Source organism: Rhinolophus sinicus, chromosome 2 (genome assembly GCF_057876585.1).
Source record: "Rhinolophus sinicus isolate RSI-liver-muscle chromosome 2, RSI-T2T, whole genome shotgun sequence".
In the NCBI taxonomy this organism is placed as follows: Eukaryota; Metazoa; Chordata; class Mammalia; order Chiroptera; family Rhinolophidae; genus Rhinolophus; species Rhinolophus sinicus.
In genome coordinates this window covers 32,526,093-32,544,382 of record NC_142502.1, presented here as the reverse complement: position 1 = coordinate 32,544,382, position 18,290 = coordinate 32,526,093, and the positions used below count along the sequence as shown (strand labels likewise).

Here is an 18,290-nt window from a genome sequence, read left to right as displayed (position 1 = left end):
ATAATTTGGGCTGGACAACAACTATAAATATCACAGACAACTCCTTGAGATTCACTCAGATATATACGTAAGCTTCTTAATTTAAAAGTTATATTGGAATATATTTCTTAGAACAGCTTGAATTTGAGCCCTATTTTTTTCAAAAAATCCTAAAAATAAAAGATAAGTAAAATGATTAAATTTGGTGCAGCTTAGTTTTAGGTACCTCTTCAAAGATTTTCCTAAAGTGACTGGAAGTCTGAGAAATAAATAAATATATTCTCTACGGTACAAATATGCTCAGTTATAAGTCAGAATAAATAGTAGAGTATCAATTTTGTATGAATTTACAAAGAAACATGCTAAGAGTCAGCATCAATATGATAAACATTTGTTGCCTCGTATTACATATTATATATAATATAATATAATAATACTATTATATATAATTATATATGTATATATATATAATTATATATATATATATATATATAATCTTAGGTATTTTCCAGAGGATCTTTACATTTTGTGAATTTTTATAAATGGAATCAATAAAATATGTAGATATACAAAATACATATTGTTCTTGGTTTCAACTAGAATTTTTTCATATTATAATTCAAAAGTATGAAACTATTTCTGAGAAAGGAGCATCTGTGTCTTTTCATGTATAACTTTTCTTGATTATTTCTAGGAAGGCAGACTAAACATGCAGTTCTGACATAATGCAGCATCCCATTTTGCTTTCTGGTTAGCTCAGAAGCCTTCACCAGATGAAAAAAACCCTCTGAAAAGTGGCACATTTTCTGACCTCAGGAGGGTCTGATAGGAAGAACTGAAGCAATGAACACCGAGAGTAGAGAAAACATGGGAATAAATTCCCCAAAGTTCTGTGACCACATTGGAGTGGGTACATGGAGGAAGGCATAATTTCATTCTTAAAGAATCTCCCTGTTTTCGCATTCTTTCATTTCTCTCAAAGCTGATCTTACAGATGACATAGTCCAGATGAATTTCTGCTTAATAGGAATTCTTGTTCACAAATTGATACTGAAAGTATATCCGCCATATAGCTAAAAATAAGATGGGGAGGATCCACATTGTTTCAAAATTTGGCTAAAAATCAGATCATTTTTAGGAAAAGCAAATTTTTGGTTCTCAATTGAATAAATAATAGAGGTGTGAACTTTAAAAAAAAATTAGGATGTAGTTCTTTCTGACTCTTGGCTGCCTTTGATCTATTATTTTACATCTGGTAATCAATAAATTCAATTTCTCCAAATTTCCTGACCTAAAGTTTTCAGAAAGGAAATTGAAGTGCTTATGTTCTGACAGTCCATGTAGACAAGTTAGGTGCCGTTCATAACCAGCATCCGTTCAGATTACCTAGAGCATTTGAATAGTGGTCTTTAAAACTGCTTTTGTCACATGTTTATGAACTAAAATATAAGAAAACCATTACAGAGTTTGAGCTTGTGTTAGTTTTCTATTGTGGCCATAAATTACCAAAAATTTAGTGTCTTAAACAAAACAAATTTATCCTCTTCGTAGTTCTATAGGTCAGAAGTCCAACACTGGCCTAATCGTGCTAAAATCAAGGTGTCTGCAGGGCTTTGTTTCTTTCCAAAGGCTCTAGGGGAGAATCCAGTTCCTTGTCTTTTCCAGCTTGTAGAATCTGCCAACATTCTTTGGCTCATGGCCCCTTCCTCTGTCTTCAAAGCCACAAATAGCAGGTTGAGTCCTTTTCACATAACATTTCTCTGACCCTCTCTTCTGCCTTTTCTTCCACTTTTAAGGACTCCTGTAATTAGACTGGGCCTGCTTGGATAATCTCAGATAATCTCTCTATCTCAAAGTCAGCCAATTAGCAACTTTAATTCCATCTGCAATCTTAATTCCCTTTGCCAGGTAAAGTAACATATTCACAGATTCCAGAATTGACATTGTCATTTTGCAAAGGCTATTATTCTGCCTACCACAGGAGCTGTTCTACAAAAACAAGTCATGCTTCTTAGAAATTTGAAGTGCCCCCAATTTACATAATACTCTCTTAATGGACCCTAGGTAAATGGTCACCAAGCCAAGGACAAACATTAACTGGCATTGCTCATTTTTATGAAGTGGACACTCACAGTGCTGATTTCCTCTATGAGAAATTGTTGACAGATTCAGTTAAGTCTGCCCAGTTCTTTCATTACTCTCTCTGTGTTCCCGTACTATCTTTTACTGATTTAAAAAGGAAAGTTAATTTTTTTCTTATAAACACACTGTAGAAAAATATGACTAAATCTATCATCCCTAATGCATGCATGCGTGTGTTGTGGATATTAATCAGAGGATAAACTAAAGCCTAGAAATTGGAAGCTGGATGCGATGATACTGTGAGTAAGCCTTGTATCTTCACTGCTCCCAGCTGGGGTGATGTAATGACACTATGCCTCATATCAAACAATGTTATTTACTAGATCACATCATCACCTAAAGCAAAGATTCCTTTACTAAGAACAGCATAAAGAAACTGAAAAAGCAATATAGTTGTGACAAAGGATAAGTAAATCTAATAAAATAAATTGATGTCCAACTAGGAAATTTGTTTTTAATGTGTAAAATTGTTATTAAAATGTTCTGTTGTTTAAGCCTTGTGGTATCACCACTCGTCTTGCTTTACATGGTTCTGTCGTTCAACATTCTGTCTTTTCATCCTTTTATTCAAGTTTGTGTATTAAATAACTACTATATGCCAGGAACCATGCTAGATGCTAGAAGCAAAAATGACAAGAGAGATATACAAATATATATGAAATTCATTTGAGAGTTCATCATTTCATGGGAGAGTTGCTTAGAAACAAATAATGGCAAGGTAGATGGATGGGTATGAAAAACAGAGGAAGTAAATTGTTATGGGCTCTGGTAGGCCAAATAGGAAACTTTCCAGCTTAAGAACCTTTTCACTGAGGAACAGTGTCTGAAGTACAGAAGCAAGAAAGAGCATGATGTGATCAAATGATAGTGAGACATGCAGTGTGGCAGAAGCAAAAGCAAGCTAGGGAAACAGATGATGCTTTATAAAACAGGCGGGAGTCAGATTCTGAAGGGCCTTCTAAGCCATGTAGCCCAAACTCTGGAAGTACTGGCATTGGGGAGACTTAAAAACAAGAGACCAAAAGGAACAATGGACCAGCCCCCTACACTATAAGAAAGTAACCTGACAGCATGGTGGAAAACCACTGGAAACAAACAAACAAACAAAAACTATGACCCGGTTTCTGCAAGAATACATTCTAGAGATGATTGAGACTTGAACTGAATGAGATCAAAGAAGGAATAACACATTTAAGAAATATGTAAGAGGTAAAATTTTCAAAATTTTACTAAAGCAAATGGACTTGAGTGGATTAAAAACTTGCACCAAAATTCTTAAAGGAATTAAGGACCCCAGATTTTACCCTAGTCAGATTAAGTCAGTTTTATTTTCAAAAGTGACATGATTCACTCAACTATTTTATATTTTCATAGGGACCCTCAGCATCATCATGTTAGGGGTTACAATTTCATAATTCTGTACATTTTCTAAGTACTTATATATCACTTATTCCTCACACCTACCCCAAAGAGTGAGAGAAACAGGAATCATCCACTCGTTTATAAATGTGGCAACAGAAAGGACTTCAGTTAAGGTCACATTGTTGATAAATAATATAATCAAATCTAAAATGGACCTTTTCTGATACCCGTTTCAGTTTTTGACATTTAATTTAATGTCACACAGGATTTTTTTAAGCACAGATTTTTAAAAATGAGGTCTTGAGAGTTTAAGTAGCTGACCCAAAAAGAGACAACGACTAAATGATTTATCAGAGAATCAGACTCAGATCTTTCTAATTTCAGAATGTAAGGTCATGAAAACTGTACTTTACTGCCTCTCTCCTCAGCTGCTGGAGAATGAGAGAAGACTTTATATAGAAAGCCGCTTTTAAAATGGCTGCTTTCTATATCCTGAAGGATGTATATAAACAAGGAGTGATTTTTCAAAACATTTAACAACTACAATAAAATATGTTAATGCAATAGTCCGTGTATGAATCAAAAACGTTACATATATTAATATACATAAAGAATACAACAGCCTACCATATGTTGCAAGTGGCAGTGCAAATTACCTTTTAGATTATTCAATGATCTCTGAAATATTTGCTAGTTTTTAGAAATTACTGGTTTTGTTTTTTGTTCGGGCAGATTCATATACCCACACCAAGACCTGTTCATACTCAGGAGACATTTTGTGCTTAGCTCCTCAAGACTTCTGCAGCTAAAAAGTACCAACAGATTTTACAAGGCCCAAAATGCACTTCCTGAGGGGTGGCCAGGTATTATGAAGAAAGGATTCTGCTTCCTATTCCCCCTACCCCCAGCACAGCAAAGAGACAAATCTGCCATCTTTAAATAGTTCTGACTTCCTTAAGTATTTTTACTCCCCAGTATTTTTAATTATCTCCTAACCATGACCTCTTTTCCTAAAAATCCCCTGGAGATAAGGGAAGAACTTACATACAATCATTACCCACATATTGCCCTTTCTACCTTATCATGGTCTTCAAGTACGCAAGAAGATTGTTCACTTTGCTCAGAAAATAAATATCAAAACATGGGTTATTGAAAACTATTTGTCCCTTGAAAACTTTTTTTCCCCATTTCGTTTGAGTTTTTTATTTACAAGATCATATTATTTGATTCTTAAATACTCAACTGAGCAGTTAAATGTTCATTTTTGTGGAGACTGAGTAAGACACAGCTCATTCCTTCAGGGATTGTCATGATTTCTTTAATTTTCAGCTCCTTTGCTTAAATCTTTTCTAGGACTTTCTCTCTCTACTAATTGCATTAGACATGCCATCTCTGTCTTGCTATACCCACTTAAATTGGAAATTACATCATACTACCCAGTGGCCTTTCATTTTGGTGGAATTCCACTAAAAGCAAAATTCAAGGGATTACAACAAAAGCCACAGTCATCCAAAACTCATGGGGAAATCAGGCAGGCTTCTGAGACTGTGTTTTGCCACTTCAAAAGCCCCAAGATTGGGCCAAGATGAACCAGGGTCATATTTCATTATTTTAAAAGAAGACTGCATTCCCAACTCTACTAGATAAAGCATAATTTACTCCTGCTATAGAAGATAATTTAAGGAAGAAGAGGTTATTTTGCCATCATTCAACTATTCACAATCATCCAAAGTCCCTGTCCCTCCTCCTCCATTTACCCTTTCTGTCCCTCTCCCTGACCACCTCCTATTCTTCAGTTTCAGAAACATGTTAGGCCATGGTTTCCCAGCTTTGGGCTGCGAGATGGACTCTGGTCCACACTCCCAACCTCAGTGAAACTTTAAAGCCCTCAAATCCTTAAAACTGCTTTAGAATTTCAAATTCTTTTCAAAATAGAAGAAAAGAGTAGGATGCTCTGTAATGTCTCTGTTACAACCTGGACTTTCTAATCTGTTTTCTTGAAGCAGTCTTAGGGATGCTCTATTTGCTCATCATTGGTTTGTTCCCAAGATCTTCTAGAGCATGACCGTGATGAAGCTCTCTGGAATGGGCTGTAGTCACTTGAGGCTGATACTGGAACAGAAGTAGCTAATTATCTGAGGACTCCATAATAATAACTGGGAGTCATTAAGATAAGTTGTTTGAAATTCTGGGTAATCACAGCATGCTTGCATATGTGAGAACACTCAAAGCATCTCTTCCAATGCCTGTCATTCCTTAACTCTCCCTCAAATAGGATGAGAGGATAAAATCAAGGAAAGAGAGCATTAATCATCTTTTCATTTAATTTTTTCAACAAATATTTATTGAGTAGCTACTGTGTACAGGCTCTTGCCAAAGAGAAAGGCAAAGATACCTTATCTGGAACAATGATAGCAATACTTATCAGTGTACCAGGTATGTGGGCCTCATAGGCCTCCGAGGTTCTCTGTGCACAAAATTATGCAAATGAATCAGTAACCCACTGCTAAAAGCCCCAATATTATCCACCCTACGCCACCAGACAATAGCCTGTGCTGTGAATTATATTTTCTTTTTAAATATTTTTATAGGAAATCAAAATTAGGGTTGAATTTCTATAAAGATAAGTTTATCATATTTGCAGTTATTACTACACAGAAACATACTTTACTATTACATGACAAATTACAAAAGGGCCTAGAATATAGATCAAAATTTAGTAGATACCATATTGTGATATACTCAGGGACTCAACTAAAAAACAATGGGAAGAAATGAACATTAAGTTAGCAAAGAAAGAGGAGGGAAGCTGGGCTTCCAATGATGTCATCATTGAAAAAGTCCACGTGTAGAAGGTTGAGTACCCAGAAAATGGAAATAATTCTTTGATTTCTTCTGCATTAACCAGATGCTTATTAGAGGACCATATTGTATTCCCCCTACAACATTTTGAAAGTTTGCAAAGAACAAAAATGGAGAGGTTGCATGTGTTAACATATGGAAAATATATTTGATAAGAAAAAGTTAAAAGTAATAACCTAGCAAAGTCACTTAATTTTAAGGGTCCAAGCAAGTGCCTGAAGGAATAATAGGAATGAATCTCGTTTCAGGTTTATTGAAAATTAAATTGGAAAACAGACTCTCTGTCTTTGAATTGATATTTTTAAATCCACCAGAAAAATAGAACTTTTCCATCTGTTGTGGGGAGGGACCTATAAATAAATATGTGCATATATATTTATATATACATACACAAACATACACACACATTTGTTGCACATGTGTCTACTCACTCAACTCTCCTCCCCCACTCTAACACGCATTAATACAGTGATAAAAGGAGCACAGTGAAAAAAGCTGTAAAATGAGACCTATAGAATCTTACTAATCTTGCTTAATTATAGGGTTGATATTTCTAGATTATTGAACTGCCAAAAATTTTAAAGAAATTAAATTATTTGTATTCCACTGAAGTGTATGTAACCGCTATTGATGAAGTAATTACAAGGAGCTATCTTGCTGGTAATGGAAATGCATGTGGAAAGTATTGCTGATTAAGAACAGATATTTGCACCAACAAATAGAGTAGGAGACAAAGTATTTTGAAGTTTGCATTATCTGCCATAGGTAAAATATGCCCCTTATAATTTTATTTACATTGTGAATGAAATTTATTTATTATAAATTTTAATGTAGTACAGGCTGGGTGAGGTTTTTCTATGTTTTCAAAACTAGTTAAGAAATCAATAGTTTGAGATAGAGTCTATAGTAAACAGGCATATATATATATATATATATATATATATATATATATATATGAAAGAAAAAAGAAAATATTGAAACAAAATGAAAACATTTGAGAATATACTAAAGGTGCATTAAAAATTAGCTTTACATAGGTAATTAATAAATAGCTGGAAATATTAAATTATAGCCATAAAAGTGTGTGACATCTGTTCTAAAAATATCATGGCATAGCACACACTAAGTAAGAAACTTGATATTTGTTTTTCCCCCAGCAATGTAATTCCAGATTAGAGTTACTTTATTTTCTCCCATAGAACAGTAAAGAGCTTCAAAGAAAAGAGTGGGTTATGGTAGAATGAGAATTAGCAGAGGCAACTAATGCATAAAATGATGAAAGAGAATAGCGTAATATCAACATTTCTTGTATAATCCATCACTGCAAATGTGTCAGCAAGTATGAGGCCATCCCTTCCTGTCAATACAATGGAGTAGACAATTTGGGTAAGGGAGGAAGTATAGCACAGTCAAACATGGCTATCAACACTTCTTTTTCTGTCTCAGAAGAACAAAATTCTGAGACAAGTTCTTGGAGCAAATGGAAATTTATCCAAATGAAAATCAAATGATAAATGCCAAGAGAATATTCTTTCTTTGGAATTCTTTCAGTTCTTCAATTTAACCAGCTGGAATGAATTTTCAAGTAGCATTCTGTTCAGCCTTTTGAAATGAAGGACTTTCCTGTTAATTGGAAAGCTATATTTCATCAAAGATGAAGACAGCAGTGCTCTTGGCTTAGTGATTCTCAGAGAGAGAGAGAGAGAGAGGCATTTGGTGGATATTTACCATAAACAGATTCCAGAACATGTATATCAAGTATGAAAGACTGAACTATGAGTCTATGCATCTAACTCAAGAAAATGGCAAAAATTCAAATAACAGTGTTATTCTAAACTCTGTATGAAAACTCACTATCACTGTGCTCCCTTGTGACAGGAGAATGTAAGGATGGAAAAAAATCAAATAATACTATTAACTTTCAGAACCAAATATTGATACAAGTGAAGTTTCTGGTTTTTCTGAGATAAATGAATTGGGTAAGTCAACAAATTTAAGCATTCCTTGTCATGTTACTTTAATATGTGTTACTGGGCTGGTGTAGCATGATTATCCACTCAGATTTAGAGCAAGAAAGTAAAGTTCACCAGGAAACAAATATTTGTAAGACTCATATTTTCAAAGCAATCTATACTTTAGGCAGTACTTTCAATTGATTTGTTGATTAGTGATATATTAAATAAAGTTGTTACATTTAAATTTTAAATTGACATGAAATTAGGCAAACTAATTTATCACACAGAATGTGAAAAGTTTTTAAAAATAATTATAGTGAAGTACTAAATACATAATTTTTCTAGACTTCTCACAAATATCGCTCAATAGATGGTCTGGATAACAATTGTGTATTTTGCTTTAAAATAATTTTATAGGAAAACCTATCCATGATACTAGTACCTACATACTTTAAGTTTGGCGATATGTATATGATAGGAATTTCCAAACAGGTTATTTCACTGATTTTTCTTAATATTTAAATTACTGAAGTTGATTTTTTACAGGATGATATGAAAGAAATGTTTGACATAAATATTTCATAGACTTACACATATTCTCTACCTTGAGATATAAGATGGTGGTCGACAGTAGCAGCCAGCGTGAGTCGGAGGTGGACAGTGAGGAGGGAGACAAGGTAGATTCAGAATGCCCCCCCCAAAATAAACACATCAATTCACTTTTTATATAGTCATTAGTACTTTGAAAATACTGGTCTATACTGAAAATGTCAGAGAGGACACTTGACAATGCTACTAGGCAGGCTTCAATGGTTTTTTGAAATAGTGGAGCCAGCCACACTACTATCTAAATTTCTGAACATTAGCAGTATCACATAAATCTCCCTACTGCAAGTTCATAAACAGTATATAAAACAATCAATATATACACAGAGTCATTTTTTTTTCTTAAGGGAGTAATAACATTCATTTTACAAACTAGTCATGAATTTCATGGCAAAAGTAATGAACAAAATTTAACTGGATTTAATAGGTGAAATTTATCAACACACCCTTTGACAGCAAGTAAAATTCAGAATGTTCACATGCTAATCCGGCAGATACAATTGTCTAAGACCCAAGATAGAATGCAAAACACATTACGCAAACATGTTTAGATCCAGAAATTTTCAACATGTAAATTAATGTGTGTGATTTAGTTTCTAAGAGTTTTGTAATATAGCCTAATGAAGTAGATAGAATTTCAAAGTCAAGTTAAGAGATTTTGCACTGAGAAAAAGAAACTCTAAAATAAGTAATTTCAAATGAACTTTTAACCCAAAGTAGTTGAATCAACAGAAATAAGCCCACATAAAGAACTGCTAAACTTTTTTTTATAGCACAGTGTAGCTGTGTTGACAGCTATTTTTTTAATCTGAAGTAACTAACTACTAAACTTAAAATCGTTATGTAATATAAATTGTAAACCTATTTTTTTAATATTATAAAATATAGGATTCCCTTTACTTTTATAATGAGTAAATTGTAAATATTGCAAATAGTAAAAAATCTTTGGGTGCTTTTTCCTCTTTGCACTTTCAACTATTCTTTTAACACTGGTGATTTACAACAGGAAGAAAGTCTAGTGTGCAAAATTCAGCATCTTGAACAGTTTCTTTTGGACTCTAGTTAATATCCCTTTTGAATGCCAGGAGCCCAGGCTAGAGTTTTGAGCAACAGAAGCAGCGAAATGAAATAGAGTTACCTTGGGTCATAGGGCTGTGGAAACTTCTGTCAAGACATAGAGCCCAAATTCAAAATCTTAGATACTAAGCCTTCAGTAAGTAAGGAAATTATTTAAGCAACAGAGGAAAAACATCTGTAAAGGCCTATTGACACAATCAATTCATAAGAAAAGTATTTGATTTGGCAAGAACAGTTCATTATGCTAAAGGAGATTACGGAAATACAATAGATTCTAAAAAATGTGATTATTGGTGTTTAGGATGTTTGTTATAAAGTGAAATGATAAAACTTCATTCCAACCTCTGTGGGATTTTAAAATTAAAATGCATGCAGTTTTTCTTTCTCTTTTTTGGTATTAAGTGTAACAAAATATAAAAGTCTCTGGTAATTTTATTAGGATTTCAAAATGCAATGGTGGTAGTTTGAAGGTAAAATAAAGTTTTTAAATTAGAGATAAATTGTATACTATACAAATAATTTTCAAATTACATATATACTACATCCTGCCTCTATATGATTGAAGGTGGGGTAGAAATACTGAAAAATAAATATACTTATAGCAATAAAAAAGAGGAGACTAGAGAATGTGGTAACTGAATGGTGCTGACAAAAATGTCAGGTTCTGATGCTCAAGTTGCTGCTCAGAAAATTCAAATTTCAAGAGGCTAAGTAAGTACGTTGTAAACCTTAATTTTTGTGAAATTCATCTGTTTAATAAGTTAGTCTATACATGGACACTTTCCTTGCCTTTCTTTTTTTTTTTTTTTTTTTTAGACTCAGTAGCTTAAGTGTGAACTAAAAAAAGGATGTCATGTCACACTGTGCTCTATCGAGACATAATGTGGAAGCAGCAGAATACAGTGGTTAAGAGTCCTCATTTTCCTCATCTGTTAAGTGGGGCTATAATAGAGATTGTAGATACAGAGTTCTTACTTAGAAGTATGCCTGGTACATACAAGTGTTCGTTAAATTTTACCTATCATTACTCGTCCTATTTTTAAAAACAGATCACCCAAGTTATCATCACCTTGATTATTGCAATAGATTACTAATTGGGAGTTTATGGGACAAAGAGAAGAGAAATGTACATAACCTAGCCTAGGAAAAGATTAGGAGAGTAAGGAAGGTTTCTGTGAAAGGGTGACATGTGGGCAGAGAGACACTAAGTCTGAGTTAGATCTTTATATATTTTAATGATCAGAGCTGTCTGTGCAAAAATGGATTCAAGGTGATTTCCCAAGCTAACAGCATCTAGTAGAGTATATAATGACATGTCAAATTATTATTCTGTGAATAATTAATCAGAACCATCTTGGAAGATAAATAGAAATGCAATGGAATTAACTTATGTATTAAACTACAGAGTAGATAATTCAGATAGCTTCACATTTCAATTTGGAGAAATTTAGTGTCTATTTTATTTTTAAAGGTATCTATTCTTCCATTTTTACCAGGTTATTATAAATTTCTAGGTTAAAATAATAGCAGGGAAATAAGTATTTCTATTTTATTAAAACAAACAAGCAAACAAAAGACAAAAGGTTTGAATGCAAGTCAATTCCACTTGGTAATAATATAGCTGAGAAGGAACTTGACCTTGCTGACTTTCCCACTATGCTTCACCACTGGGTCAGGCTGTCCTGTTTTTATATAGCTCACATTCAAAGGCTTTTAAATATGTATCTACACAATAGATCATAGTTGCTGAAATTTTACTGTAGCGATTTCCCCTTCTTTGCACATTTTCTCCAATAATACCTAAACTAAAAGGAACAACAGTTGGAATTTTCATCCTCTATACATAAAAATCAAGTCCAACTCTAGATGAAAAGCTCATCAGATTAACTGCATTATCACATCATTCGTGCTTTCTGAAGGTATAAAGCCATGGTTTCCAATGGAATTTCATTCTACACCCAATGGAGAAAAGACCTGGCAAAAAACTTAAATTTTTAATGGGATATTTATTTAATTGGTTTGCGTTGCAGATTCAGTGATATTTAGTCCTCAGTCTAGAGTGTGGGATAAAGTTTTAGCTTTTTGAGAAAAAAATATCTTCGTTTGTCTTGGAAGTGCAGCTACTTAAAGCTCAATGGCTCCCCTTAGTGGTCGTGCCAGAAATTTACCAAGCAGCCGTTTTTATAAAGACCTATGAATAGATGTTTCTAGACGTCCAGAAAATTGTGAGCTGATGTTCGTAATTTGAGTAATTCTCAATAAATAAATTCTATTTGTGATTATAGGGAAATATTTCTATTCATAACCTCATTGCATTTAAAAGTGTAATTGAGCATTTTATATAGTTTTTATTTTCACTTGGAACTTAAATATGTGATACGTAACAGAAAAAATAATTCAGGATCCTTTCCTTCTTTCTTTGTTCTCTTTACATGTGTATTTTTTTAGTTAACAGTTCTATTTGAACAGGTTTTAAAAAGACAATGAGCAACAAATTTTCACTTTGTATCTAGGTGTCTATTTCAAATATACCTAATCAGAAAAGTTGCCTTAAAAATTAGTAGCAACAGTAAGTAAAAAAAAAAAAATCATATTTGATATATGTCAGGAAAATATATAAGAAATTAAATGAGAAGCTATATGATGTGAAGTGAATTTTGAGAATATACGTTTAAGGAAATTGGACCTTCTGTTGATCTACAGTAGTGGTTCTTAAATGTGACTGCACATCAGAATAAACTGGGGGTGAACTTGTTATTAACTACAGTTTCCTGGGCCCATCATAAGAACTACTGAATCATAATCTCCAGGGATGGGGCCTATGAATCTGCGTTTTCAATGTCATTAATGCTTGGAAACCTGGTCTGCAGAAAACCCTAGGAGATGCTTATATAAATGACTTTATTCTTACACTAATAGAAAATAATTTCAGAATCTCAACATTATCAATCACTTATTCAATTATGTGATACTGACTTGCAATAAAATTTTAAATAATATGTGGCTGTATGTTCTCCATAGAGATTTTAGCTCCTCTTAAAAGATAAGGCTCAAGAATCAATACCAGGCATTGCCTACACTCCCTTTATGGATTCTTGTTACTTATAGGAGTATTTCTGAAATAAGAAATAAGGTTACATGTCAAAGTATCCTATTGACTTTTTCTAAACTAGTTACAGAAACATCCAAACTCTGCCCTGCTCTCAGATTCTGATACTTGCCCTCTCCAGTTTTCAGTACCACTAGTCCTCAGGACAAGCTCCCAACATGGCAATCAAGTCCTGTATATCATTCCAGCTTCTCTGGGTAATATCCTAAATATAGACTCTGATCAAACCAAGGAGGTCTACTTTCAGTTCCCCAGATTCACCATGTCCTTGCATGCCTTCATGCCGTTGACATATTGTTCCCTGACCCACATGCCCTGCTTCCCTCATCAGCCTGGCAAACTCTCACTCATTCTTTAAAGCTCAGCTCAAACATCACCCCATCTGGGGAGTCTTTTTCAATTTCCATTGGCAGAGTTCAATGCGTTCTTTTCTGTGCCTCCAATAAGATCTTGTGCATACCTCTATTTCAGCATTAACTTGTGACTACAATTATTGTGTCTGTCTCCATATCTCATCTGTATCCCTAGGTTTTAGCACAATGTTTGGCATGAAGTAGAGGCTTAATTCATGTTTGTGTAATGAGTTAATAATGTTAACTTTCATTTCTCTCATGATTAACACGTGCCAGGCACTATGCTAAGTGCTCTACAAGCATCTTGTGTAATCCTTACAAAGTTGAACATGTACTCATGATGATCCACCTTTTAAATATCAAAGAATTAACCCTGAGAGATAGTAACAATTTGCCAAAAGTCACACAACCAGTTAGTAGCAGATCTAGAATTTGAACACCATGCTTTTCTGACTCTAAAGACAGTGTTCTTAAACATTGCACCCTAGTGCTTTCCTACAAGGGCTCAGATTGTTTTTCATTGCTAATGGCAATTTCTCTTTGATGGTTTCAATCCAAACACCACCCTCATAGCTGGAACATAAAGGGAGGATGAACATTCTTTTAATCATATGAATGCTCTACAGCCCGATTCTGGGGCATGTGTGCACGTACACACAAGCATAATCAGGGAATGACAATACAAAAACATATATGTAAGATTGTGAGCATTGGAATGCTTAGTTTGCAAAATTACCAAAAAAAATTATAAAAATAACTGTTGACCACATCAATGAAAAATCACCAGAATAGAAAAAGAAGTCCCTTTTAATGAAAACCTTGCAAAATATCCCAAATTGCATGTGATTTTTAATGGACTACAGCCACTCTTCTGCATTTCTATTTTATTTCTTGGACGAGAGGAAAATATATTATTTATGCAAACGGGTAGTTAGCATTTCCAACCACTAACACATGGCTTGTAAAAAATAATCCCATTTTTCTATTGTGCAATAGCCCTCTGTTGGGCAACAACAACGTACAATGTGCTAGTTTCCTGTTACTTGACTAGCGCCTCCCTTTCACTCACCGCCCAGACTAAATAGCTATTCCTTGGATAATAAAACAATAATACTGAGTTTCAAGCTACTTCCAAAAATGTTTCTGCTTGTCTTAAGAAATAATCATATCAGTTTGCTAATAAGCAGAATATGCTGTAAATTGAGTATGTTGTCACATGTGGCTAAAAAACATATAAATCAATTTGTGACCAAGAAAGAAACAATATATTTCTTATGTGTCTAAAGCATTATGGTTGGGATCACAGCTGTAAGATATTGGACCATCATCAAGAGAACAATGTCAAACATTGAACTTTTGGATAATTTCCATAAAAATAACATTTTGTTTGGGGTCAGTAGTTTTTTATGAAACCTTGGAATGATTTTACTGACAATTATTTTAGAGTTGAATACCTCCAAAGTGTTCCTCACTTTGGAAATATTATGTAATCTAACCTCTGTAGCCATGTCTTTCTGAAAACCAAGCACATACTATGAAAACCAGCATTTGTCTCTTTCAGTTTGTGTAGCTTTATGAAAATCAGTTACCAAGTATAAGTCAACACTTCAAATGTATTGTAGTTAAAGCCAGTATAGGGGAAAACAAAACAAAACCTGGATTTCTTCTGTAGGAATCTTATCAATACAGTGATATTCTTTTAAGTGGAAAGAAAAATAGAATTGGTGAATCAGTGTATAACTAGTTCAGCGGTAGTCATAATAGTCTACTCTAATAATTTTTTTCACCTCTACATATCCACAACAATTTGATATTTGCTTTACAGTGGGCTGAATTCTGATTTTCATTAACTGTCCTTTTAGAGTCCAAGGTAGGTTTTCATCAAATAACTGGAAGGCTTTATAAATACAGTCTCAGACAAAGCTAGTTGCGGCATAAAATCATTAATCCGAGGAGACTATATTGGCTGAGTACACATATGCATTATTAATAATACTGCTCTCTGGGATTCCGTAACCAGAGCTCAAGAAAAGGAAAGCCAAACCACTGAATTCAATATTTGCAGCCTATTTCAGGATTTGAAAATATTTTGGTTCTTTCATGCAAATAAATTCTCCAAAATACCTTGATCCAAAGTGGCTTTTTGTAGACAGAGACTAATATCAAATTTTACATGGTTTAGTAGATGGGGATACAAATTATCAAAATTTGTTCCACATCAATAAATTGTTGGTTCCTAGTTTTCATTTACTGATGTTCATTTAAATCAGTAATTTCTCATTGGGATATATGTATTAATAGATGTGACTAAAACCATGCTCTTAGAAATTATTTTACACTGCTGATTATATATATAAAATGTTTACAAGACAATAAAACATGCAGTTAATTCATTATTTAGAAATAAATAAAAACAATCCATCCCATTTGATGCCAGGCTCATGCACTTTGATCAAATTACTCTCTTCCTCTAAAATGCTCAGTGACTCTCCAATGCCAAGGGGATGAATTGCATTTGTTCACCTGGCTCCGCTCTACCTTACAATATGCCTTCCCACATCAAAGCTTTAAAGTCGTGTTGATACCACTTTGTAAAATGGCTCATCGTGCAAATCTGAATTGAAATCTATGCTTCAAAGTCAGAGACCTCCATGGAATCCAGGATACGTGCAATAACTATCTACTTGTTTGATTGATAGAGACACAATGTCCCTTCCCTCATAGCTAATACTACCAGATGATTGATAGTCATCTCCACCCCTGCATGCAGTGTAATCGCAATAAAAATTAATTTCAACATATAAATATAAATATTTCTGTTAAAGTTCATACAGTTATCCTGGTATTCCTCATGAACCACTATTTGCATATTTGGTATCAAATCAGTTCTCTTCTAGTATATGGCCTGCAGCTATATTAGCAGATTGCAGATAAGTAACTGCTACTTGGAAAAATGTGAATACAAAATAGAGCCTTAATAAGAGCCAGATTACATATACACATTAACAAATTTCTTATGTAGCAAGAAATCTATTCAAAACTCTATACTTAAATATCCATAAATAACTATCATGTAAAATAATTACCAACCTTTTAACAATAGAACCTTTTAGAGTTCGGGACTATTATATATTAATTGCTTCACTACATTTTCTATGAGTTTCATATTTATACTGCTTGAAATATAGTATGGACTTAGTAAAGAGTAGCTGAGTAAGTGATTTAAATATTTGTTTCTATAGGTATGGTATGCAACCTAAGAGAACTTTAATTCATTTTTAAAAACTTAGAATAACCCAGTAGAACATAATTGAATGCGTTTTTTAAAAGGTATATCCTTTCATTTCAGGGAAAAAAGGAAGGGAGAGGAAAAGAAAAAAACTTAACAAAGAAGAAAGTAAGGATGCAATACCTGATAACAAAGGTCTCGAACCCAGCAGAGAAACCCCAGAACAACGAGAAAACAAACAGCAGCAGAAGAAGCGAAAGGTCCAAGATAAACAACAGAAATCGGTATCCGTCAGCACTGTACACTAGAGGGTCCCATGAGATTGTTGTAGACTCGTGATGCTGCTATCTCAACCAAATGCCCAGGACAGGTGCTCTAGCCATTAGGACCACAAATGGACAACGCGTCAGTTACTGTTCAGTCTAAACAACATTCCAAATAGTTGCTATATCTTCATACAAGCATAGTTAACAACACGGAGCCCAGAGTTCAAAGAAGGGATGCTTTGAATGGTAATTTTACATGCTTCTGTGCATTTTTAAGAGAGAAGAAATTTTGTACATAATTATCAATAGGCTATAAGATGTAACAACATAATGGTGACATCTGGAGAAGCAACATCTATTCCCTATAAAAAAATAGTTTCAAGCTATTGTTTTGAGAAGCAAAAGATAGTTCTGCAAATTGAAAGATACGGTATCCCTTCAAAACAAATAAGAGATCAGGGGAGAGAAACATCTTTCAAACGACAGTGTCGTTTTGTCCAGATCTAGAGAGTGCTTAGATACTAGGGCCTGGCATTTGGAATCATAAGAATTATCACCACAGAAACAACTGTTTTAAGATCGGTTCTATTGCCCTCATCCTGTCCTTCTGTAAGAAACCTGCGAGTTCACATAGAGTTCAGCATACTGTATGGGATTGGAGAAAGGCAAAATGTGGACGAAACCATAGAATTGGAGGTACCTTTTGTGCTTAACAAAACTGTGAAGGGTTGTGATTCCCTGGATCAGGTTTCCCATCTATGTCAGCACTGTGTGGTTCAGCCTCTGCTACCCCTTGGGTTATAGAAGTCTGTAAACATGTACCTGTAACTTACTCCCAAAAACAAAATCATACTTATTAGAAGAAAATTCTGATTTCATAGAAAACAAAACCTAGAGCAAGGAGAATATAACATGTTTGCAAAGTCATGTGTTTTCTGTGTCACTCAATGAGAGAAAAACAATTTTATTACCTGCTTAATGGTCCACTTGGAACTAAAAGGGATAATACTTTCTAACAAGGTGTATCTAGTAGGGGGGAAAGCCACCACAATAAATATATTTGTTGATAGTTTTTAAAGTTTTGTTTTGTTTTATTGTCTGTTTTGTTGGAAAACTGTTACTCTCAGAAACACATGAATTAGAAAAGAGGATTCTGTAGCCTATGTAATTCAGAACATATTACATTTCTTAGTATTTTATTTTTTAATCCAACTTTGGACGTGAGCTGATAGAGATTTGCTCATAGGGTATTAAGAGGTATTTATTCAACTTTTTTTCTTATTTTAATCAACAAAATTGTAGTTATAAATGTAAAGACCTCCCTAAATTATTTCACTGCTCCCACTTCCT

At 33.9% G+C, this 18,290-nt stretch overlaps 1 protein-coding gene across 1 annotated transcript in view; it reads left to right on the top strand.

Annotated features, from left to right (window-relative positions):
* Positions 1-18,012, top strand: part of RSPO3 (R-spondin 3) — a 76,247-nt gene extending 58,235 nt beyond the window's left edge. The window contains exon 5 of the mRNA XM_019729476.3: positions 16,795-18,012. Coding sequence (XP_019585035.1) covers positions 16,795-16,982 — 188 coding nt within the window. The 3' untranslated portion in view covers positions 16,983-18,012. The remainder of the gene's footprint in view (positions 1-16,794) is intronic.
* Positions 18,013-18,290: the final 278 nt, after the last annotated feature.